The sequence below is a fragment of the Vidua macroura genome, chromosome 5 (assembly GCF_024509145.1).
Source record: "Vidua macroura isolate BioBank_ID:100142 chromosome 5, ASM2450914v1, whole genome shotgun sequence".
NCBI lineage: Eukaryota > Metazoa > Chordata > Aves > Passeriformes > Viduidae > Vidua > Vidua macroura.
The window spans coordinates 21,265,092-21,291,940 of record NC_071575.1 but is presented as its reverse complement, the minus strand read 5'-3'; the positions used below and the strand labels follow the sequence as shown (position 1 = coordinate 21,291,940).

General features: G+C 42.4%; 1 protein-coding gene across 9 annotated transcripts in view; it reads right to left on the bottom strand.

Moving 5' to 3' along the window:
* Nucleotides 1-26,849, bottom strand: part of RBFOX2 (RNA binding fox-1 homolog 2) — a 171,059-nt gene that overhangs the window by 37,368 nt on the left and 106,842 nt on the right. For all 9 annotated transcript variants that reach the window (XR_008437083.1, XM_053977393.1, XM_053977395.1 and 6 more), the window contains 3 exons: nucleotides 23,601-23,825; nucleotides 13,321-13,467; nucleotides 211-264 (listed from right to left, as the gene is read on the bottom strand). Coding sequence is in view for 8 of the 9 variants with exons in the window: in XM_053977393.1 (XP_053833368.1) it covers nucleotides 211-264; nucleotides 13,321-13,467; nucleotides 23,601-23,825 (426 nt within the window). In the remaining variant the exon portion in view is untranslated. The remainder of the gene's footprint in view (nucleotides 1-210; nucleotides 265-13,320; nucleotides 13,468-23,600; nucleotides 23,826-26,849) is intronic.

The window sequence follows — 26,849 nt, the reverse complement described above, 5'->3', positions numbered from 1 at the left end:
GTGTCTCTGAGCATTTGTACGTGCTGCCCAGAAATGACCATGCTCAGGAGTCTCAAGTCAGAGGGAACAGGAGACAGTCCCCAAAATAGCTTTTCCCCTCCCCCATCACTCTATTTCCTGCTGATCTCTACAGAATATGTTCTCTAGGCAATGAACTGCCTTTTACTCTGCAATCAAAACAAGAGAAGCGGGTACAGAAACAGGACTTACCTTCGAGCCACGCTCATTAAAGATTATCTCTACATCAAGGATTTTGCCGAATTGCTGCAGAGAGACAAGGGAAAAGAAAAAAAAAAACATTTATTTTTGGCAGTACATTTTTCCTACCTTTTGCAGGGGCTGGCTTAGTGCAAGAAGGTTGGTGAGAATATTTCTAGTTTACAGGCAAAGGCATAAAATTCCAGTGACATGACCCAATTCTCCTGGGTTAAGACATGAAAATCTTCTTGGTCACAAACTCCAGGTTTTCTCACAAAAGTCTAAAGGAAGAAAAATATTCTCCAGAAGAGTTTTAGGGATTTGAGGAAACTCATCTTTTCCCCGTTAATCTAAACAATTCTTCTTTCCCTCATTCTACTATTTCATCTAAGACATGGTTCTATGATTTAATCTCAGATATCCAACAACATTTCTCACATATAATTCAACATTTCAGCTTCCACCTGAAGTGGCTATCACAAAGAGAAACTTAACAGTGATGATCCTCTGGAAGGAATAATAACATATGACTCCCAGCCTCAGGGATTTCAAATACTAAAGCTTCTTTCCTTCCATTTATTTTCCAAAACTCCAAGCCTTCAAAAGAATTGATGGCAGATTTAGAAACCACGAAAAAGGAAAATTCCCAATAGTTTGTTTTTCAGAAAAAGATCATTTAACTTCAACCTATGACATATAGTAGCTGGTCAACAACCTATGCAAGCTTATCACATGTATTAGAATTCTGACCTCTGCCTCAGCCTGGAGACCCCAGAGGAGAACTCTGCACTGAAAGGGTTCCAAAGAGCTCCCTATTTTGCACAGAAGGAGATTTACCCACCTCTGTGGATCCATGTATGGGTTACATCTTTTGCCTTGCTAGGAACATATTAAAATATTTTATTGAAGCAGACAGACTCAAAACAGTGGCCCAGAAGTAAAAGTATCACCACTTCAACAGATGCTCACAGTACTCTGCCCTCCAGAAGTGTCAATGCTCTGTTTCCTAACTGGAGGTCTGCTCTCTAGCAAGACAGGTCTAGTTGTCATTTTTAGGAGTGTGCATATGGAGCAGTCTCCATTCTCGAGACACATACTCACATACTGTATTCAGACAAATGCTATATCTGTTTTTCCTATCCCATTATTTAGGAAAGCTTCCATCAACACTGTTTTGAGTTAAGTTTGATAGCAAATGAAGGAAGAATCAACAAGAAAATAAAGGATTGTTTCACAGTTAAAAAAAGATGATGAACACAGGGTCTAGGCACTGGGACACTCTCCCCTTCGCCCAGCATTCTTAAAATAGTATTTGCCTTTTTTTTGTAATTTAACAGTTGCATTCAGAGTCAAATGGGTATAGTACTCATTTTGTGGGTGCCCCTCTTGAAAGGCTTGTGTCCAGATTTGAAAACCTGGAACATTTACAGCAGAGAGCCATGATGGCTGAGGGGAGGCTCTGTATATGTTAAGCAAAAAAAAGTTGCTGAGTCCCTTGAACAAGTATTCCACAACTGTCTGCAAGCAAACAAAACACAACAATTTTAGCTATAGTTTCTGTCTGCTTGTCTTCTCCATTCTTAAAAAAGAGATCTGGGTTCACAGATGTTGTTTTTACCGTTCTATTGTTTAAGGACTTAATACTTGATCCTCTATTCATCCCAAGAACAATTGAATTCACAACATTCTACATTACACAAGTTTGAATAATGCTAATGTAAACATGCATCTTCCTTGAAACCTCAACATCTCAACAGCTTAGGCTTGATCCACGCTGGTTCCTCTTTTGACTGCTTCTCTGCCAATCACAGCTAAAATACGTTTTCTATTTCTATCCCACGCTTAGTGTGGGCTTGTCAATAAAGGAGATTAACTGGTGATTGCTTTTTGTTGTCTTTGTTGCATACAGCTTTGGTACTGCCATGAAAGGAATCAGTCATGATTGTCATGATTGCTTTCTTGGTAGACTATCTCAGCATCATTACATGACTGGGGATGAACCAATTCAGAAGCTTGTGGCTGCTGAAGGGCTGTCCCTGCTCCTTTGTCCTTCCTTGTCTGGTTTCACCAGCCTTCCAGAGCTGGCCCCAGTTTTCATTCTCACCTGCAGATAAACTGATACAGCTCAGCAATCCTGCGAAAACCTAGCCCAAGAAAAGGAATACATATAAAGATTCTGACAATTTACTGAGCTGAAGTGGCCTGAAGGGTCAGTGAGCATTATGGTTTGAAGAAGCAAAAGGGAGGAGAAAGCAGCACACCCTGCCCAAGACCAGGATCTGTCCCCTGCCAGATCAGCTCAGCTGCCTAGCCTTGCCACACACACTGAAACAGCCAGGCTCTCGATAAATGCAAATGCCAAAATTATTTTCAGAATCTTCAAAGCCATCAAAAATCACCATTTTCTACCTCATCAGAATGATTTTGAAAGAGAACAAACTGTTTGGCTTCTGGTGCACAATTATGCCGTGCCATCCTCCCCTTTCTGCACACCCGGCTGGGCCTGGATCCTCAGGCATTGCTGCCAGCCCTGCCTGCCAGCCCCGTGGGGCTGGGCTTCCTGTGCAGGGCTTCCACACCAACGGGAAACCCTGTCCTGTGCGTTTAACTTCTCGTGGCTGACAGAACTCTGGCGGTGACACCGAACGCAAGAGGTCTGACATAGCTGTACAAGAGGAGGCATGGTCCTCCCTGCCTACGAGATGATGGAGGTACATCGTTTCCTAGATGACAGAATTAAGAGCCTGTGGTTGCAGCAAACAGGCTTGACATCTACTGCAATGGGCTACATCCACCAATGCAAACTGCCCCAGTCTCTTTTCTACCCAAGAGTTGTGCATGTTTGAAGAGGCAAGAGGGAAGGACCTCCTTGGGAGAGAAGAGCAGAGACAATGGCAGCTGACTGCTGAATGGAGGTTTGCTGGGGAGGGGTTTCCTGCTCCATGAAATTCCCTGAAAGAAAGCAGGGCTGTGAGGCAGAAGGACATGTGCTGAGCTCTTCAAGGCTCTGCTGCAGCCATTGCCACAGCTCCTAACACGAGGTCTCTTTTCCCCACTGCTACAATGGTTACAGCAGGTCCCAGCACTGGAAGGCACTTTTTTTGGTAGCATGCCAGAATTTTCCTGAAGAATGAAAGCAGGAAAAAAAGAACTAGTTCATTTTAACAGTTTATAACTCCTTCAAAGCTGAATCTAATTTAGCGGAACATAAAAAGCACTTTGTTCCCCGATGGTGCTTCGCCTACCAAATGTCAACAGTCTATTGCAAACAATCGAAGTTTTAAGAGCTCCTTAGTGAAAGGTCACAATTTTTGTATGGGAAATGCTAGGCCATCTAAATACAAGGGTCAACACCAAGTGTCCTCATAATAATTTTTTTAAAATTATGTATATACAGGCATGTTTGTATTTTTCAAAAGACATAGGGACTGGCCAAATAAAACAAGTCCCATGCTTAAGTCATCCATGAGGACTAACTCTCTAATCTCTAACCTTGAAGATATGAATCACTGAGCTCACAGACTTGGTTGGCTCACTCAGTGATTACCAAGAACTTCTACTTAGAACTCTGCACAGCCTCTGGAGGACTACCCATCTCCAATGCTCCCCACCATGGTTTAGAAAGTTTACTATGTGACAAGAGGCCAGCACTCCTTACCACATCAGGTCGTGCAAGAAGCCACCTCCATGAACTGCTCACACACACGACATGCGATGGGAAGTTACACACACACATGCTATTTCAGTCATGCCACAGCAAAGGAGCTATAGAATCTTGTTTTTTCTTACTGGTCTCTTTCCTGGAAGGAACTTGACAAGCTTTCAGTTATTTTTAGTAAAGCAGGTAAATGAGAATCAGACCCTCTACAATAGCAGCAGAGAGTGTTGGAAGTAACAGTTTTTAAGAGGCATAAAGATATAGACAGGAGTTATGACCAGAAACTAATCTTCTTGCTTGAACATGATCTATCTTATCATAGATGCAAGGGCATTGTGCAAGGAAAGAGATGTCTGCTGTGTGTTTCTTTTCACACAGATGTCATGAAGGCAACAGATTTTTCCAGCTGAGGCCACAGCTACGTTAAACATAATAAATTTGAGAGATCTGGCACCAGAAATCTTTTGTCTTCCAAGGCACTGACAATTTGGTAGGGCCCCTCCTATATGCTCTGTTCCAGCTGGCCCTGACTCCTGTGCCTGTCTAGAGCTTTCAAAATCAGCTCCAAAATGTGCCAGACAAATAACTTAATCCTAAAGATGCAAACAACAGGGAGTACAAGGCAAATTCTCTAGAAATCATGGAACAACAAAAGATAATGAGAGGCATAATGAGACAACCTCATCCCTAAAAGAGTACTCTGTATGTCCGAGCAGTTTCATTAGCCCTACAAAATTCACTTAGACATGAGTCCAATGAGCTATCTAAACTTCAAAGGTGTCAAACAGTCCATTCTTAAAGATGGTCAACATTCAAAATAGCCAAGAAACCAACATCCTGTGCAGGAAACCATGAGGTACATGAGCAAGAGCATTTTATAAGCAGGATAGATCCATGCTACAGAGAGAGTCCTTTCCCTAGATACGAGCTCCATGGGATATACTTTCAGCTAAGCACAACTGGCTCCATCATAGTGTGTATTAGTCAGTGCTTAGTTATGGCAGCATGGGGCCTGCCAGAAGCACACTGTCAGCACACCAACTTCCTCACTCAAAGCTGAGTCACATCTCTTCAAGCAATGGGGCCAATCCATGTCAGCCAAGCTACACCACTATGCTTTGTTGACAGGAAGATGGAAGCATCAAGGATTTATAAACCAAAGCACCACCACAGTTTACCAAGTGAACAGATAATGAACAAGCACCAAGCAGCCCTTAGTAGGGTTGAGCTGTTGCCCAACAAAACAGACATTTTCTGAGAAACCAGACTTTAACAGTAAGCCACACAAAGAGCACAGATTTCTAACAGGATTTACAGACCACAGCCATCACAGAAAAAAAAAAAACCTCAAAACAAAACATGATGATGAACACAGTTTCTCAGTCATTTGTTGTTCTCTAAATCCCAAATAAAAGATTTTCACATGCAACAGTGGGATGGGGATGAACACTACTGCAGGGCTCCACCCAGAGAGAGATCTTATCACCAGTCTAGCTTCCAGGTCGACACTTCCAGCTCCTTGGTCCTGCTTTGTGCCATTCCCCAGAGGTGTGACTGCAGTGTAACCTGGTACTGATGCTGCACAAAAGGTACTTGGACCCATGCCCACAAAAGCAGCATATATTCCAAAATCAATTTCAGAGTACTTAGCATGTAGACTTAATCCATATGAAACTAGGTCAATAAAAGACAACTCCACGTAATTTTACCCAGGCCTTTTATCCAATTAAATCCAGCTACAGCACAGCACTGTTTACTAAATGACATTCAGCACAGTCTTGCTGCAGACACTCCTAGTAACTCATAAGAAAATCTAAAAAAACTTAGATAAATGCATGATCGAGTCATCACTGCCTTCCAGCAGAGGGTCAGTACAGAAGTTGATAGCAGAGAGCTTTCTCAGAGCAAGACAGACAGTACAAAAGCTATTGGCGGCTGCAGGGGCACAAGCACCCCTGCACATCATGGCCATGCAGAAAAAGCACAATGTTCAAGCAGCACTGAGCAAACAAGTCTTTTTTGAAAGGTGGTTTCAGAAAACATCCAGGTGAAACACATTAATATAATCAGCAGCACCTCTTATAACTCTAACCACACCAGCAGGAAAACAAACCCCCTCCCTGTGACCAGGGCTCACTGTCATCACAGGGAGAGCTTGGAAACAAGAAAAGCCACAGAGAGACCACTTTGTGCCAGAATATTTCCTCTCCAATAGTGGCACATGGGACTTGTTACATGCAATTGGTGGCCAGTAGCACCAGGAAATGAAAAATCTAAAATACATCCTGAGATCCAGACGACAGAATCTCCTCCTTTGGGTCTCCAATTCACTCAGAAAGCAGAGTCCCCTTAAGCAAGTGTGCTATTGCTGTACTTTGGGCCCAGTGCATCATCACCTGCAGGTCAGAGCTTCTTGTTCTATCATATTATTACCTGTACACTTTAACACTTAAACAAGTACTTCTTCCATTGCCAATATTTGTGCGTCGCTAGTTACTTCCATGTTTAAATTTATTTACTGGCAAATACAGACTTAAAATTCTACCGAATTATTGCTGACAAAGAGCTGTAGTCTAATTTGTTATTGCTTTAGCCTCAAATTATAGGCTTATGGAGGTGTTTTGCTCTCTTGACACCAGAATGAAGGTGGATGAGAAATTACATCTACCAGGATATTTTAGGAAGTGCAAAGTGACAAAATGTTTCCTCAGAAGCCAAGATTTGAGGGCTGCAAGAACTTCCAAAAGTATCTGAGCTTGCAGAACTCTGTTGCTTGGGTCATACAAAGCAATGGTCTACCACAAACATACATCATAAAGAACCTTGCAGTAAAGGAGGTATGAATATTATCTTTAATCTTATGAATTATGTTTAGATAAGGAAAAGGACAACATTACCTGCCTTAATGTCATACTTTTACATTGTAAAAAAAAAAGTGGCTACCATTCTGTCACCTGTAATAAATGACATTATTAATGACTTCATTAAATGAAATTAATTAACTGGGACATAATAGTCACCTTTACAGAAAACATCTATGGGTTATTACTGCTGTAGCTGATAACACACAAAACCCCTTTATCAATTGGGCTGATTATGCTCTCCAGTAGAAAGAGCTAACAGTCTACAAGTAGTAGCTATGGATTGAGCAAGTTTTAATAAAAGCAGGGTCTCCATCTAAAAAGCCAGAGTCTTGAAAAATTCACAGCCTGTACTGTGCTAACCCACCTTCATCTGCAACCCTCATTAACATAGTCCTTATTTTTATCTTACACTTAACCAAAGAGCATCTCACCACAGTAAATTCTGAGAAACATCAATTCTGACTCCTCGAACTATTATTTTATTAAAATAATAAATAATTATAATAATTATTATCATTAATAATAATTATAATTATTTATTATTTTATAAACTCACACAGGAAGAGTTGAGCAATAAACAACAAGTCCACCTCAGTGAGTGGTGGACTTCTCTCACAACAAGTAAGAAAGATTTTGTGCAATGTTCATCCATATGAACTACCAGAACAATCCACTTGCTTGTTGTCTTGGAGACAATTCAAGATTCAGTTTGGGAACAGAAGGATCTTCCTCTTGAAGGCTGTACAGCCCTGCCTCTATCTTCACCAGGAGACTCCGAAGTCCATCCAGCTCAAAAGTCCAGAAATGACCAGACTATCCCAACCAATTTTACACTGGGAGGAGAACTGCTTCTTGAAGCACAAGAGGGAAGGGCTGAAGCTACAAACCATGAGGTGCAAGCACAGACACTATCACAGCACAAAACTGAAAGGACTAGAAATATGTTGAGGGGAAACATCAAGTTTTCTTCTGCATACACAGTCCAGAAGGGAAGGGAACATCCTACCACCAGTGTAGGAGAACATGGCTACCATCATGTCAGGGGCCTTGCACACTTTAGCCAAAGAATGCCCTTTACAAAATAGACAGTAAGATTTTGAAAAAAGAGTTGTAAATTTGTTTTTAACACTGATGGCAACTCTTCTCCCTGGTAAGCTGTTCCATTGTTCAAATAAATCTCGACGACTATGAATTTTTTTTTCATATTTCAAGGGGAACTGTGTTAAATCTCAGCTTCCAACTGGAAAATCTTATGACTGTAAACAAGACCTAAACCCCTTGTTAGTAGGTATCACCCATATTTAAGCATTTGTATAGAAATTACTTACCATCTCCTACCATCCCTTTTTAATAAGCTGAGTAAATAATGTACCTAATACCTTACCAAGTTAAAAAAATCACTCACCTTCCAAGTCCTACTTTATTTCTTTTGGTCTTAAATTCAGATCTGATCTCAGAACTGAATAAAATTATGCAGTCACGGTCTTTTCAATTTGGAACATGAGCAAGATCACAGCCCTCCTTCCACAGGAATTATTGAAGCAACTATCTTCAACAATCACTAGTACTCTCCCAAATCAGTGTTTTCCAAAGAAAGCTTTCCATCTTAGGAGCACAGACCGGTTCCCACATATTCAGTACTCTGCAATGAGCTGCATCAAACACGTTTTTTTTTTTTTGATTTATCATCAGTCAACCAGGCATTTCTACTCATTCTCTAACAGTAAGCTTATCTGTCTCTTTCTTCCTCCTCCTCAAATAGTTTTCTAACTGCAAGCCTTACCAGCAAGGTTTTAATAGTACCATTTCCATGGGCTGATACAGATACTAAACAAGACAGCGATGGAAACAGATCCCTGGGGAAACTGACAATAGAAACAGTCTTGATCACAGCTATCTCCCAAGTAACTACCACTTTTTATTATCTATCATTAAAGAGGTTTTTAATCCCTCTAATGTGTGTTGTGCTTGAGATAAGTATTATTTTTCTTAAAAACTGGTCACTTGGAGAAATTCAATTGGTTGAGCAATGTTTCATTCTATCAGCATTGCTTTGTACAATGTTGTCAAAATAGACAAGACAGCATTTGTCTGCAAAGATGTATATTACAAAGTTCTTCTAAAAAGACACTAACGTGTTTTTTCATATTCTAATAGTCTTCTTTAAAATGTTCCAAAATTATTTTTATCTTGGATCAACACACAGATAGACAGTTCTCAGCTCTTTGGATCATCCCTTTCAGGTTTTTTCGATAGTGAACCGTGGTGGGCAGTGTTCCAACCTTCTGCAACTCCCCTAGCTTACAAGAATTGGCTAAAAATTAGTATCAATGAGTAACGCAGTTCCTTGCTTTGGCTATTATTGTTGGACATACCTTATTTAAAAAACAGCAGATCTTGATATTAGTGAGCACTGTCTCATCCTCCTCTGTTATTAATTATATTGATGAGGTAAAAATACCCCCTCTTAAATACTAAACACAATCAGTTGGGGGTTGGTTTTGCCCTGTTTTGATTTTTGGTTTTGCTGTTGTTTGTGGAGTTTTTCCCCAAAAATATACAACTACATCCTGATTTTGTACTGTATCCATACATAGACCTTTTATCTTTGCATGTAAAAAACCTGAACTTAGGTCACTAGTATCTCCATGACTAGTACATTTCCTTTCTCACCTGCTTCTTTGCTTAAGTTTGCACCTATATTCACTGCTATTTACTTCCTCCCCCTCGCCCAAAGTGCAGAATGCTTTGAGTTTTATTACCACAGTTTCAGCATCTGTGGAATCATGCATTCTTGGCCATCAGTATGATGCTGCTGAATACTTTATGGCTTCCATTAATACTTCCCTTTTAAAGGTACCTTCCTGGGCAGTTATCCTGCCAATTGTTTAAACTCCAAGAAACAGACTATTCTAAAGCTCCTTACAGTGCTGCCTGATGCCATAGTCTGTTTGCACAAAGCAAATACAGACAAATAACAATCACTGGTACCTAGGCAACAGTGGGATTTCAGGTCAGCTATTAACTCTTCTTTATCTGCAAGAACAAGGTCAACTATTGATTTATTCCACAGTGGGTGCAGAACTGTGTGCATTAAAAAACTACCAACTCCTAGAAGCTTTCTGAAAGTCTTTTCATTGGCCTCATGAAATGTAAAGTAAATATTACCTGTTTTAAACAGACCATATTATTTGCCTCCCTGTAAAATGCATATATATAAGGAAATATTTGGTCTATTCCTGAGGATATCTCAAACACCTGTTTGAAACGCATTATGGCTGAGAGATGGTCGGAACCCAAATAATTTGAATTTGTTAAGAAATTTTTACATTTGCAGCTCTGCCAAGTGGCGCAGGCTTAGAAAGCATTATGTAATATGTATTTAATCACACATGGGACAACATGTCTCAAGTCCACCTCCACTCAAGTCTGGACAAAAGCATTAGATATTTTCTGTGCCTCAGGACTGGGCTGACCTCTCACATGCTGTTCCATCCTTGAGGGGACTTCTTTACTCCCTCCCTACCATCACATTTATTTCTTCCTCCACGGCTTTACTGTCTACCCAATTTCTCTCTTTGTACAGTAGCTTGGGAAAATCACTCCAGGCAAGGATTTTGAATCTCTCAGATATGACGTTGAGGAGATGTGACCTGACACACAGAAGGGAAAGGGAGAAGATGGGGGTTACAGGCAAGTCACAGATGAAGACTCAGACAACCATGAGTCCCCTTTAGGAGTAAGGGTAGGTTTCAGTGAGTCACCCAAAGGAAAGCATCCTGATCCTGAAAAAGAAATAGGAGCAAGCAGGATTCAGAGAGCATACTCTCCTGCTCGAGGCTATGAGCATGCTGAGAGAAGCAGCACTGAAAGAAAAAGGAAGATGTGCGAGAATCATTCATTATTTCCTTGGCAAAGTAGCAAAGCCCTCTATTACAGAAAAATGGCACATGGGGTATTATATGTGCCAGAAGATGAACACTCTGCTGGCAGGTATAACTCTCAGTAACCACAGGGCCAGGTGAACTACCTAAAGGTTTTATAAGGAATATATCATTTACCTAGTTAAAATCACATCAATGTGCTGGAACTTGAGATCACGTTTAGAGAAAAAATAAACACCAGAGGAACATTCATACAGCATTATTCCCCATCCCTCCTATGGACAAAAAGGGCACCATGCAGGCCCAAAAAAGGACAAGAAATCTTAAAGCAAGTAGTTAGGGTGCATTTTCTACAAGTCGCTTCTTAGGACAGCGGTTCATTTAAACCGCCTGGGTGTCCTAAGCTGCAAAGCATAGGCAAGAGCCACCAGGACAGGTATGTCCTTGTCATTTCCATCTCATCCATGTCTCCTACACCAGGAGCACATGGCAGAAAAGCATCTAGGTGAACAAGTGTGAAAAGGGCTAGTTGTCAATTAAGCACCAGTCCCAGGAGAAGGGACAGCAATGGGGAACACTTAATGTAAGAGACATAGCTCCCAGGAGAGGGGAGCAGCCGTAGCACATAGCAGGACGTGATAAATACAGATTGTAGCAGGTGGTCCAAGAACTGGCTGTGATTTCAGCAACCATTTGTCCAAACCGGATGGAACTGCCTACTGTGCAGCCTTGCAACAGCAAAAAGCAGGCTAGAAAAACCACAAAGCAGAACAGAAGATTCAGCAATCACAGATTGCCAGGAGATGAGTTTAATTCTGAAAACATTCCCACAGGCATCAAGAGTATAACAATAATCTAAGGTATGAACAACATGGAAACCCAGGCCTCTTGCAACAGAACCACAGATCCATGGTTTTGGCTGGGAACTGACTCCAGAGGTCATTTAGTGCATCCCCTGCTCACAGCAGGTATAATGAGATCTTTTTGGCCGGGTTGGGTCCGGTCAAGTCAGATACCTTCAAGGATGGAGGTTCCACAACCCATCTGGGCAACACGTTCCACTATTTCAGCATCCTCACAAAAACCCTAAAATTTTCCTGGTATCTAATTGATAAATCAAAGGCAAAGAGGCCCTGCAAAGAGACCTAGACAAATTATAGAGCTGGGCAATCACCAACCACATGAAATTTAACAAGGACAAGTGCCAGATTCTGCACCTGGGATGGGGCAACCTTGGATGTACTGACAGATTGGAGAATGAGATGCTGGAGAACAGTGCTGCAGAAAGGGACTGGGGAGCATGGTTGATGGAAAGTTTAGTGTGATGAAAGGCCTGAAATTCACTCTTGTTGAGTACATTAACATTTCCCTCAGCCCATTTCTTCAGCCTGGCCAAGTCCCTCTGAATAGCAGTCATGTCTTTCTGCATTCTGACCACTGTTGTGTTCCTTTTGTACTATCCAAGCTACAGACAGATAAGCCAAATTCTTCTCTCATTTACAGCATTGAAGTCCATGAATTAGACACATTTACAATACTGCAACACTACTCTGCATGCGAGCATGTGCCTTTGTGCATGCATATACACCCACACAGATGGCCCAGGAGATGCAACAACTGAAAAAGAAATACTGCAGAATTTGGAGGAGCAGCTGCTATAAATGAGGACCAAGGTATACACTCCAAGCCTAAGGTGACAAGAGCTTTGGGCTTTCCTGACTTTGATTCTTTGGACTACACCTTAAAAAGGCAGCAGCTGTTAACTTCATAAATAATAATAAATATTTCTGAAGACTTTAAAACATGCCATCAACCAAGGATCATATTATAATTATATCAACAAGTCAAATATTCCCTGATGATAATATGACATATAAATAACTTCACCTGAAGAGTGGGTCATGTGACATCTAGCTTGTTTATCCATGTTCACATGGAATGAGTCACCATGTGTACTCACATAAACAAATTCCTCCTCAAAGAGCTTATAAATCAAGAATCATGAACAGCATTCAAGGATTAGGGAAGACAAACTATGTGGTCAAAAGAAATGGAAGGTATATCAGACACAATATAAAATACCATCTGACTTGCACTAGCTTTTCCACATGCAATCACTGCTTGGCAAATTGTCTGCAGCCATCTTTCATCAAAGAAACAGATCACGAGGAAAGAAATACTTCAACATGTTTCTAATGCAACTGAAAAACAGTGTTTTGCAAGTCAGTATTTAATCCTGGCCTTTACTCAGAAATAAGGTGAGGTTTCATTTTGTTTTGTTTTTTTCCCCAAACCAATTGTTAGATTACACTGAACACTGCTGCTCAGAGAGGTTGTGGGTTGCCCCGAGCAGTGATGTATGCCCCATCCCTGGAGGTGTTCGTAGCTAGGCTGGATTGAGCTCTAAGCACACCTAGTGAAAGATGTACCAGTCCATGGCAGGGGTGCTTGAACTGGATGATCTTTAACGTCCCTTCCAACCCAAACCATTTTATGATTCTATGAACATCTTAATAGGAAGAACACCATTATAGTTCTCATGTGTATTTACCAGCTAAGTTAAACACTACCAATTGTCCTAATCCTGCAAATATATTAGTGTGCTGACTAAACTGAGGGGGAAGGGCTCTTTTCATTCACACAAATACACAGTACCAGGTGTCCCACCTGTGGAGAAGGAGAATCTGCCAAGCCTGAAGAGGTGCTCATAACTTACCCCAAACATCTGCCGAAGGTCAGGATCTCGAAACCGGAAGGGAATGTTAGAAACATGAAGTCGTTTTGGAGTGGATTTGCTCTCAGTATTCTCACTGCTCTGTGTCTGTGATTGCTGTCCATCTGTCTGTGCCCCTCCTTCCGTCTGCTGAAATCAGAAAAGACAAAAGTGTGCGCATGAGCAGAAATCACACAATCTCCTTTCACGCATCTTGTCTACCTCTACTTAGGTATTAGCACTGCACTTGCAATGGAGCTATTTAGCACCTGACAATTCTTTTGATAAACCCAATAGCATTTAACAATCGATCTGTTGTTCTTCCCCTCCCTTTCCATGAGTAAACACTAATGAGATCTCAGCCTCCCTCCCCTCCTATCACCTTCCAGCTTAGTAGATTTGTCTTTGGTTTTCTTAAATTGCTTCTCTCTTTTAGCCCATTCTTCCTCACTTCAGCTGCCACCATATGAAAGCTCTAATGAAGAGACGGATCTTTCATATCCTGGAGCTGGGAGGTAGTACCACCACTCTAATCTCATGTGGCAGGATGTTCATGCAATCATCAAAATCCCACAGCTGAAGTGGCAGCTCTTCACTGGGCCAATACCAGAAGTGCATCCCGAGGCAAAATGGCATCTGCTCTGTCAAGCTCCCTTCAGAGAAACATTACCCTCAAAGAAGATCTATAATTAAATGGTAAAATCCATATAGGAACAGCTTATGAATATCTCTGATTAACTTTTCATATACATTTAAGTGAGCCCAGGAACAGGAAACAGTCATCACCACTGCAAGACTTATAAAAACTCCAAGTGCTGCTTTTTGCTACCAATTCCACAGCTAAGAAAGGCAATTTGTTCCACTGTTCTCAAGTGCTGACTGGCATGGCAAAGAGAGGTCAAGGGGTACACCAGAGGTATTTGTTCACAGAGAAAGTACAAGAAGCAGGCAGAGGAATAAAGGAGATCTGTGTGCCAGATGAGAGTCGTAATGCCTACACAGAGATTACTGGCAGGAGAAAAGTAAGGAATAGAACCTGAGCCGCTTGTGTGAGCTTAGACTGAAAAGTGCTAAAATTTGAGCACAGCACCAAATATATGAAGTACAGCCCCTTAGCAAAAAGGCTTGATGAGAAAATAGCATTTTTTGCACTTTAGTCAGAAAGATGACCTCAAAACCTCAGAGCCACAGAACAAAGCAGACTACAATTTAGTCGGTTTTATTGCTCTTGTCCCTTTCCAATTGCATTCATTGACAGGGCAAGGTATTCAAAGAGCACCCACCCACTCACTCTGTCTCCTGCTGCTTGCCTCAGACTCCTAGGAGTCAAGCTTTGACTACCCATGAGATGCATTTTTAAGTGTAATTTCAACTCTTTAGATGCCAACCTGACTTCCTCCTTAACCCATCAAGTAAAAAGAAGTCCTACAGTAAGGCAAGGACTGTAATTGCTAAGTCAGTCTTTTTAAGGCACTTTCAAGAAAACATGTGGGCCTTAAAGATGTAAGAGTAGGGGTGAGGTTTTTGCTGGTTTGGGTCCTTTTTTCCTCCTGTTTTAAATATGCAATTTGTGTAACAAAGATGAAAGAAATCTGAGGGGAGTTGCCCACACCAATTCCCCAACCACTGACTGGACTTGCTAGGCTGCTCTGTACATCATTCAATATACAGCACTTCACAAACATTTGGAAACATCTCTTCACAGACAAACTCAATTGGCAACACTAAGAAAGTATCTTCTGCCCAGAAATAACACTTAAAGATATGACCTTGAACTTGCATATTATTACAAAGCAAGTGTATATACAAAGACAAGAGCAAGCAAACAGTAAGCACTGGGATCTTGTCATGCTGAGCAGAGCAGTGGTAGCTTTCCATTTCATTTCAGTAGAGCTGTGTATGCAGCACAAAACATATTTGATCTGGTTAACATAAATTATCTATGATAGGAAGAATGACAATACTGCCCTGACACGTAAATCTGCTTCCCATAGCTGTGCAAGTCTCAGGAGAAGCCTTGTAGAATGAAGCATTTTTATTTGTCTAAGACTCATTCACCCCCCCCAAACATCAAATTTTTGAGAAAATCTTCAGAAACTTCCTTTTGATCTTATCCAAAAGCTGTCCCCTGCATGTTCGACCTCTTCTCCTTCCCTCACCTCTATGACAAAAAGGCTCTTCAAACTTAGAGAGAGTACACCCTAGGGGAAGAATCAATGCAGCTGGCTTGCAATTAAATCACACCACGCTACTTAGTGGTTTTATTTTTATGCCTCCATCAGAGTCCTCTGCTCCTCAGGGCAAATCAGACCAAGGAGGACAAAACACAGGAGTAGCTTATCTATTACCACTGCGTACAATACCTGCAAGTGAGTACTCCAAAGTAACTTCCAAATATCACCAATATTCCTGCTAAAAGGGACAGCTACATTAAAATATAGGTTGCACAGGGCTGGATCTGATGTTTCCACAGGGGAGGAAGCCAGAATGTTGTTTGTACTCCTCTCCCATCCATTTGTTCCCAGGCAGAGGGCAGAACTCCTTTCTTACCAAGGGTGCAATGTATCATGTACAGTGGCCTGTTCAAAAGGACTCACAGCTGTTCCTGCATATGGCAGAGAGCTGCTGCCACACAGGAGTCATTCTGCAGCACGTGAGATGTGTACAGTGAGACAAATGCTGCAAAGAGAATAAATGATAGAAGGAAAAAGGGATCTTGGTCCACTCTTACTTTTTTAACTGCACTGCAAGACTCCAAATGCTTTTCATGCTTTCACATAGCCTGATTTTTCAGTAGTCGTATAAAATTAAATATCATCTTCTCTATGCTGTAGCTCATCTCTATCATGATGGCCCTAAGGTAAGATCTGAACTTTCCACCACTTAACATTAGCTCAATACATTTGTCCACTGCCACATATTCAGCTACAACATAAATGAAAAAACCAGTCTCTTCAGATTTTTCTTTCCTTTTACAGTCATTCCTTGGCTTAATTCATTAGGAAGGAGATGAAAGCAAGGGCCTGGAGCCTGTTCTCAGGCACCACATAACAGAGCCTGGCAGAGTGCTACTCTGACCAAACGAGATGATGAAAGCCCTCATTTCACCAAGTGCTCACTCCCCACCTTGACTCCTTCCCCACAAGGCGTTCAAGCTCCTTCTGGCCTTGTGTCAGCATTTCCCAGTGAAGCAAGAGACCTCTCCCTTCTCTAGAGAGTTAGCTCAGAAGGGCACTAATACACATTCCCTAGGTCTCAATGCCTCTCATCAAGCTATACAGACATGCTGCAGCAAAGGTCTCACATTTAGGACCAGTACTGGATTCACTGCACCTCCCCAGCATAGCCTTTGTAACATGCACTGATGCAGGTGATAATGCCATTCATGCCTGCACATGAACGCTTTGAGCTCTGCTCAAGGTCACTGAGAAGTACATCAGAGCTCAGGACAGCAAAGCATGTGCTTCAGTTTTAACTGCTTACTGCCTCTGCCCCCAGGTCAGCTCCTCCTTTACACCTGCCAGCAGCAAGGAAACACTAAGCAAGAAGAGGCAGCTGCAAGAAGCATGGATTATACTCGTGCACATACACATGTAAAAGGGGAGGAGGACACCTGGCAACATGAAGGTGTTCCAAAAGGTTTGGGGGCAGCTCTACAACCACCTTCTCACCTCTCAATTGGTCTCCTCTATCCTAATGCAGGTGATGAACAACCAATTGCTGAGGATTTCCCCTCAGTAGCAGGGAAGAAGGGGCTCCAGCACCACCTGAACTCCAAGCAGATCTCCATCTGAATGGCTAGAGAGAAGGATGCCTTCCCGGTGAGCCAGACAAGCACTGGTGCAACACACCAACACAGAGATTATTAATACCCAGCACATTCTGTTTCCATCCTCCACTTGCTTCTAGAACTGGAATCACTTCAGATCCAAGTTCAAGACAAACAAAAAACAACCCCCCATTCTCTCCCCCAGGAAGCAGGCGGTCCAAAATGTTGTGAATCATACTGAGGAGGTTAAGAGCCATAAATCATTGCAAAGAAAATATTTACAAAATACAAACTGTAACTAATAACTATATTTAAAAGGGGATTTGGGTGGGTTACAAAATCTAGTAGACAGACTGTGCTCACTCTACCGCTCCTTGATCACTCTTAGATCCAAAAAAAGCCAAAACCAAACACCCAACCTTGTTTGGATCAAGAGCTTGAAGAACTATGGAGACAAGGAACAAAAGCTACAACTGAAAGAAGGCAATCTTCCCACCACAAAGCAGAGCACAGATAATGTGGAAAAATTTCTACAACTTCTAATGAAGAACTTGTATCAAAACAACCAGTTGCCCACCAATGAACAGATACCTACTGAGGAGGTTTCATGGAAAAACAAGTGAAGAATTAGGCCCTAGACACAAAATCCATCTCCTTCCCCACCACACTCTACTAAAGTAGGTTTGAGGTCCCACATATCCAACAGCAAATGCCATGGGAACTTCAGCTGCTTAAACATTTGTTCAGCAGACAGAAGACCTTAAGGCTAATTATCATTTCTCAACAGCAGTAAATCTAATTTTACATTCATATCCATGTACTTGGTTTTTCAGAGACGCCAGCAGCGTTATATTAAAAAAAAATTGGGGGCTACTTACTCGCACAATTAACTATTATCCAAAATATTCTGTATGCTAAAAAAAGGGGAACAAAAAATTCTAAGAACATACCAATTAACTTCTATAAGGGTTTTTACTATTTTACATAGAGTCAGGTGAATTTAGGGTATATTTATTCAGATATATATTTTTTGTTAGTTACCTATTTTCAGACATTATGAAGCTTAAGTAATTTTATTCACTTTCCTCATTAAAGACATACCTCACAGAACACAAACCTAACATGGCAAAGCACATAGGGAGCTTTGCTATCTGTGCTGCACAATACCTCTGATGTGTCCAGTAACATTTTTAACTCAAAGATGGGTATTTGTAACAGTATTCTTTAGTGCTTTTTTCTTTTTCTTTTCCCTCTCAATGAAGGAGTGAAATGGAGCCCCCTGATAGGCTTGCTCTGCTGTTCAGATTGTCAAACCTTTTGTGAGCAGTTCCAGCCCATTCCTCACAAAATAGGGATGCCCTGACAAGGTGAAGAAGACAGCAAAATTTCCCAAGCTAGTGGTCACCCCTGGACTGCTCCACTGACAGTAGCAGAAGAACTGCCACACAGTGACAGACTTAAGGTGATACATCCAGCCCATTAGGTTAGTTCTAACAGCAGCCAAATACGTGGCATCTGTGGAAGGATGCAAGAACAAGGCAAATGCTCACTGACTTTTCTCCAGCAAACTAAGCCAGCTGATGTCTCAACTTGCAAAGCATCCTGTGGACAAGAGCTAATTTCTTCATTATATGGAAAAAATAAGTACTAAACCCTGCTCTTTTTTTTCATACATGGCACCCAGTTATTTCCCACCTGCATCCTAGTAAGTGAAAATGGGAAAGCTCCATATTTTAGTTGCCTTACCATCCAATCTTCTATGTACTTGTCATATACCTTTATTCCTGACAGCTCTTTCTGTAAGTGAAGATTTCATTTCTTCGCATAAAAAACCTGCTACATCCCTTTCATCATCACTTTTATCCTTCCCTGTACTTCTGCTAGATCTGCTAAAACCTTCGAGAGATACACAGAATTACCACAGCTATATACTCTAACGTAATGATATTTGTTGATTTATTTCCCATTTCTCATTTTTAAATCTGCCTCACTAGACACAAGTCTGCAAGTGCTGACAATCTGCCTCATATTCAAAGCAAACTCTTGATGTAAATGTCAGGGTTTGCAACCTCAAGACAGCAATTTCTAAAGCTGAGTTGGCCGAACAATCAGCAGCAAACTACTTATTTGAAGCTAGTTCTTCCTCATGTCTACCTGTTCAGCAGTATCAGAAAATAACTGATGATATTCATTAAACAGATTCCTCACCTGAAATACCTCACATGAGCAATTGTTTTAATTACTAAAGGGATGAAAAGTAATTACAGAGGAAAATTCTGCAAATTCAGTCTAGACAAGAAATACCCAAGGGGAAGTCATCATTATAACATCATTCGTGTGTTGCAAAAGTCAGTTGAGGAATCCTTGGTGTTGTTGGCTCTCTTCTTTCTAAGCCCTTGCTAGATGTACGAGGCACAGCCAGATGACCAAGCACCTTCCCTATCTTGCTTCTGAACATGACACATATGGGCCCCCCACCACAAATGTGTCTTTTCTGAGAATATGAAAGTCAATACCCCTTTATGGTATAGCGGATGAGTTAAATACGTTTCAGTACAGCACATCAAGAAGCAGAGACACGATGCTCTGTAATTAAATAATGCTTCATACTGGTTCACGACAACGTCCGAGGCGACAGCACCTGCCATTTTCATGCGAAGTAATTTACATAAACTTATTCCTCTACTTCTATACCTCCAGCTGCATTCCATAATTTATAGAGACATACAAATTCTTCCCTCTGACATTAACAAGAGAAACAAGTTGAATAATCAGCTTGCAGTAGTAAGTGCACTGCATTTACTATCAAGCAAGCTTTTTTAGTTCAGCACATGATTAATCTTCCCTCTGCGGGTAGAGTACCAGGAGATGCAGAGAGCTGACAATTGCTCTCAGCTTCTGGCCATGCTCTCCACACGCTTACCTTGCAACAACAGCATTTGCTGGATCCCTCCAAGAGCTGCTCTAATTCATTAACCCAGCAAAAGAATTGGACAGCTTTCTGCCAGGTCAGTGAATTAAAGTGGCTCACGTAAGGAATGCCAGAGACAGTAAATATGAGTGGGAGTTTGCGCTTGGAGCCAGACCTCTCCCTTCTGACAGCAGTGAATCACTTAGATCAGCTCAGCTGCCAGAGGTACTGCAGCCTAATTAGCATCTCCCCTTGCAGCTAACTGTGCTGGGTGTTTCCACTAGGGATAAGAGCACTAAGGTAAATGAAGAAGGGGGAAGGGGGAAGAAACCAGGCAGCCCAGCACCATAAGTGAAATGCTGAGCATTAACTGTTTAAGAGAAGGGCTGCAACAGGCAGACCAAGTAGGCCAAATAAGGTCCTGTACCTCAGCCTATTTTTAATTCAGGTCTTTCGGCTGTGCTTTGGGACAGTATTGAGAGAAAGGACAGATGCTTGGACATGAAGACCGAGAGGTCTTCCTGCCACATGCCAGGCAAGAAACAAAGCCCACAGATGAGACCTGATCCTAAAATAGAGATTCCAAAATATGAAGCTGTTTGTGTTACACCAACTACTGTGCCAATTTTGTTTCCATGCCCCAATCCTGAGACTCTGAATGCTTTCCACTACATTCAGACCTCCATAACCAAGCTCATCCTCAGCTCATGACACCAACCAGTCATTCCCCTTTGTTCAGGGTTTTAGACTGCATAGGAAGGCATGGACTTCGATTCTCAAGGTTTATTTTGCATAAGTTCACTGCTGATCTTTGACCTCAGGCTCCCAGACCACTGTCTTTTCATTCAGACACTACCACTAATTTCAAATCATTCTAGCTAACTAGCCAAGTTTCTATGAAAAGGTGCTCCCACACTGTGTCTTAAGGACCTTGTTACAGACCACATTACATTGCTGTGTAACATCATAACAACAAGATCAAGCCCTCTTTCTATTAGTGACCTTTAAGCTACCCCCATGTTCTTTGTTACTTTTGCAATTATCCTAAAGGCTATCAGCCTGAAAAACAGGAAAGGGCCCTATCTGACCACACCTTTTGCTATCTCTCTCTGTCCTGCCAACACGACCAATCACAGGCCTTGCCCTTAAAAGCAAGCAGGGAACTTATCTGTCTGGCTGAAGGAATTTCTGAATCATCCCATGGGAGCAAAGGCTTCAAGTCAGCAACTAAAAAATCCACTGGCTGTTGAGTCTGGGGTATCACCTTCACACACATGACAGCAGCAGTGCTTGCCAGTCGCAATAATGGGAGGGAAGGCTCATACCTCACCTGTGATGGCTTTTTACTCTATTAAAGTTAGCACTGTTGTTTGAGAAGATGGTAAAATGGTTAAAGGAGAAGATGCCTTAAAGCATAACAGTCTAGTCCACATGGACTGAACATGTGTGTCAAACAAGTAATAGCCAACACACAGGATGGACAAAATGTTTAACATTAGCTGTAGATGTTAGGATGAACAGGATGAACCTGTTCTGCTGTATTTTAACAGCATTCTTTAACTTGAGTAACTACTGAGCCTCTTGCTTCCCCTAGGTCCTACATCATTAATTAGAGTACCAAGGAGAAGAAAAGTTACAAGGAATTACATCCTAAGGCAGCCCACAGAATCAAAGTAACTCCACAGAGGAGTCCTAGACAGAAAGATAAAGAGACTTGGAAGATCCAAGTGGATGTGAAAGTCTGGCATGTGAAAAGCCCCTGGATGAAGCAATTTACCCCTGCTCCCACAGGTTTCTTCATGTGCCACCATCTGGGATCCTCTGGGTTTGATCAGTCCCAGGCATAGCAGCCACAGCAACACTCTTGTGTGTGCTCTTAGCCTTTCCCAACCAGCTATGGCCACAAGCCTGACTCTGTATGCTCAGCTTGCATGTCTTTAACCACATCAAATGGTCACTCCAGACATGCACACCTGTTTCCAACAGCCAGTACAAGTGCTATGTGTTATTCAGCCTGTTTCTTGGATAACCCCCTGCCAGTCAGGCTCCTTCCACAGACTCCTGGCAACACCACTGCCTGCCAGCAGTCTCCCAGCAACACTCCCTCCTACACAGATGGGCTCCCAATTCCTCCTCACAGGCTAGCCACAGGCTGTGAGCTCCTTGGAGCCAGCATCAGTTGATGAAACACAGAGCTTGGCCCTGCAGAGCCACAGAGATTGCTCCTAATATGGAAGAGGAGAAGGAAGGCTGGCAAGAGCTTACATCCAAGGTCAAGGCTAACATCATTTCCATTAAAAAGAAATGCTCTTAAGCGCTGGACAAGGATAGGAACGGAAAAAAAAACACATGGGGAAAGCCACTGCCCTGTTTTTTATTCCCTTTTTCCAGCTTCCTCATCCAATTGGCAGTGCCCGAGGTAATTGTTTGCTGGAGATGGGCAACCCAAATCTTATGTGTTGGAATGGTATTGGACAATCTGGTCCTAAAATGATTACTTGCATTTCTGCACACTGCATCAGCTCTTAGTTTTATTTCCTGTGTGGTCTTTCCTTACCTGCTTTTTTTACCAAGCAAGGCACCCTAAGTTCCTTTTGCACACTACCCATGTGCCTTACAGTGTGTACTTTTTCTTTTTCAAGATGCCGAAGTTGTGGCATTCCCAGGAAGAAATCCAAGGTATCTTATCAAAGTCATGACCAATGGCACCAACTATGCAGCCACTGCCCACTGCAGAAGGAGCAGAAGCACACATCAGGAACCATGAGCATTTGAGCTGGCACCATCAGTTCCTCCAACTGTTGGCACTGAATTCATTCAGTATTTACCAGAGGAAAAAAAAAATAATCTCTACAACCCAAACACCAACTACAAGTAAAACTGAAAGCATTAACAGATTAAATCCGCCCCTGAGCACCAAAGGCTCTCACCATAAGGCTCTTTATTAGGAAGTTAAGTCTTAACAAGTGGCTTAAGGGGTGGATAAAGCTTTTCCTGGGATAATCTGCCAGCATGTTGCCCAGTGCCAGTTCCAAGCCATGGAAAGAAGAAAGAAAATATATAAGGTGATTAAAATCTTGGTTTGGCAAATGGATGACCAGTAACTGAGAGCTCATCTCCTGTCCTTGCTCCCTGAAGCTCCCTGCTGTCTTCAGAAAGTCAAAGAAAAGTAATTTTCTACTCTGTTAGCTTCCTGAAAACAAAACCACATTGGGATTACACCTAAGATGCATGTGCTTACCCTAATTCTTTGTACTGTCAACCCTCCAGAATTTGCCTCCATCACATCTATTTGAACCATTCGCCAATTAACACAAAGTAATTAACACTTTTGTAAGAGACTGTCTTTGGACAACGCCACTATGGTAAAACCATCATGATCATGATTTCAAGTACTACTGCTCTCTGCAGGCACCAATTTACAAGGGGAACATGCAAAAGGAGAAACCCAGTAATGGAAGGGCAGAAGCCACATTTTGTTTATAATTCTCTCCTTTCAAGTCTACCGCTGGTTTGCTGCACACTTGAGAAACAGCAATCTAATCAGTGGCTGCTTTTCCCCAAAGCACTGTGCTGTTCTGGCTGGGCACCCTGTGCACTTACTGCAAGAGATCCGTTCTGCGTGCTGGCCGTGTTCGTGCTCTGCTCTCCATGCGGCTGCGTGCTTCCGTAGAGTGTCAGATTGTGCTCGCTGGTCTGGCCTGCATAGTCCTGAGTGTGTGGCACCCCATACTCTGTGGGAATCCCATTCTGTGGGGGTGGCGGAAATGGGATTGTGGTGAATGGCTGCACCATTGCATCAGGAGTTGCTGATGGCTCCTGGTTACCCTTAAGAAAGGAAAAAGGAGAAAACAGCTTTATACTACGGAAGATAGATCAAAACATCAGCCTGAGAAACAACACGCACGTTCATGTGAACATCCCACCCACCGTCACCATAGTATTCCACAGTCTTCTATTATCTCTCCTATCAAAAAGCACATGCCTTGCTCCTCTGAGCCATGACACTGTTTTCTTAATCTTTTCAGGGCAATTTTCTTGCTACTGGGTGGCTTATAGCGAACAAATTACAGGGTTTGCAGATTGTATACCCCTGTGATCTCACACAAAGCTTTACACACAGTAAGGTATTATTTCAGAAGAGGGAAGAGGCACTCACACATTGGAACAGAGAAAGAAACACCAAAGAACAGCGTTTCTCAACATCCTTAAAAATACCATAACTGGGTCCATCTCCTCCAGCCTGACCCTCATCGCTCACAAGCAACCCCACAAGCAAGCACATCATATGGTTCAGAGCACACCTCTCTGCTACATTACAGCGATAAAAAGTACAGTTTTTAAAATCCATCAGGAGGCAGAAGCCCCATCCTTTGCCCTGACAGTACTGTGCACACAGCACAGGTATCTGTTGCTGGAATATCCCATTTGCTTCTTGCTGGCCATGCAGGAGACACCCAAAAGCTGTAGGGAAACAAGCTGAGATCGCAAGCCAGCCGCACAGTCACTCTTTCCCAATCCTGAGCATCTCTACAATCACGAAAGGCATTAATTACCCACTCCTGCCTGAGCTTAGGGTATCCCACAGAGACCTCTTGCATAGTGGACTTCTTAGAAGCTTTTAGCGCTCTCTTAGATGTAGCTAACACCAATCAGATGACTCAGAAACAAAGAACTGACCATGCAAAAGATATCCCCAGAAGACAATAGAACTGCTACCCCACCATGTCAGAAAACCACAAGAAGGAAGCAAAAAAGCATGCAGCCCTACAGCCTCTGCAGGGATCTCACCAAGGGGAGAGCTGCATTCAGCCACCCGGGGTGAAGGAGAACAGCCTTGACATTGAAGCCCAACCCTGGGAAGCCCAGGCTGCTGCACCGCTCCTACTGCTTTCACCGCCGCAGCAGAAAAAAAATCCACAGAAAAGATTTATGATAGGAGGGCTGTTTGATTTATGTGCATGTCAACAGACTAATCCTGATTTTAAATTTTGGCTGCTGTCCCAGCCCTGGGTCCTCCCCCACAAAGCCTGGAGGTGCTCGAGGCTATTCTGACACCAGTATGCTTAAATCAACGGAGTAAAAGCGAAACAGACCTTATCCCGTGGATAGGAAAGGCAGAGTGGGAATTACCAAGCAGCAGCCTTTCAGCAGAGAGCATGCAGGGGCTGACGGACCTCCAAAGAAGCTGGACAAACCTTTCAGTCCCTTTATCAGCCTACCTGCAGCTTTCCCTTCCGGGCGGAGGAAACAATGATAAACGCAGTGCACCTCCAGCCAGCACCAGGTCATTCAGACACTGGCTGAATCCCAAATTTGCTCTGACATTAGTCTATCTGGTCTGCCTCCCCTGGGGGCCACGTGGCCACACACTCCTGCAGCTGGGGAGAAGGAGAGGGAAGGGCATTCAATACCACTTAGCAGAGCCGAGCTGCAGCCTTGGCCCGTGCTGAAGAACGGACGGTTTCAAGTCCAGCCTTGCTGGCTGCAGGAACACAAACTCCGCAGCCTTATCTGAGAAAGAAGAATTCAGGCGAGCATGCCAGCCGTGGCCAGTGCTCAGCTCCTTGCACGCACTCCCCCAAGCAGTTGCAGCCCTGTGTCGCGTGCTTGCAGCTCTGCGGAGGTTTTTTCACGCACCAAGCACATTTTCTGAAAGCAGGACAGGATTTTTGTTTCCCCGTCAAAAAAGGAGGGCAGCTCCACCAGCCCTCCAGTTCTGCTCATTCCTTTGCTATTCTCAGCTTCAAAGCAAGCCACTTCTGACTCGATCATCAAGATCTGCAGAGCGAGTTCTAAAGCAGGAGGCAGGACAGGCAGAACGATGGCCATCCCACTGCAAACCAGGTATCAGGAATCCTACTGCTCACCTGCTCAGGCCGTTTATCCCCTGACATGACAGCTCCATTCTGTCCATGTACTGTCTCCTTTCCAAGCTCTTCTGTTTACAGTATTTCATTGTATTTGATGGTCTGCGTTCTTCCGTACAGCCCACGTTGTCTGCCCCCCTTTCTTATGTTTCAAATAGGAGCTAAATAGGAAACTGACTTTTTCTTTTCAATGAAAAAATTTTCCACGGGAAAAATGGAGGAGCAGAAACTATTTGCAGTCTTCTCAGAACAAGCTAGATTTCCAAACCAGCAGCATCCCAGGTCAGAGGAAGAGAATGCTGATTAGCCCCAAACAGAACCTATTCTGCCATCCTGTCAGCAGTGCAGGCCTGCTCCCCAAAGGACATAGTCCAGCATTCTGTACAACCTCACTCTTAGACTGTTTAAAATGCCAGCCCAGGAATCTTACATAATTTTATTTTCAATGTTTTTATCCCTCAGTTAATACTATTCCTTCCAGTTTAAATGCATTTCAACCTTTTAAGTATTTTCTCTCCTTTCCTCAATTACCTATCTGCAAATGTTTGAAGGATGAAAAATGCTTACTCTCTCCTCTGTTGCTTGTGGCATTTTGATAATACATATTTATTTTGAGTTTAATCACACCTCTCAAGCCAAAATAGACTGGTAACTTTATTTATTACTTCTCTCTGACCTTCCTAAGGCTTTTCAAAGAAGGATTTCTGGCGCAGAATAAAATGTTTTGTCACTCCCCCACTCCTCAAACCACACTAACATGCAAAAATCGTGTCTTTTATTACAAATGCATCCTTCATTTAATGTCTCAGGTTATCTGGAGATCTATCATTATTATATTTGTCCAGGTTTCATCATCCCATGGAGTACATGTATCTCAAATTCTTTTTCTCTTGATGTGATTATGGACATATTTCCTGTCTAATTTTTTTTTTGTAATTTTAATTTCCTTTGATGCTTTAGAATTACTTTTTCCCCTGTTTCC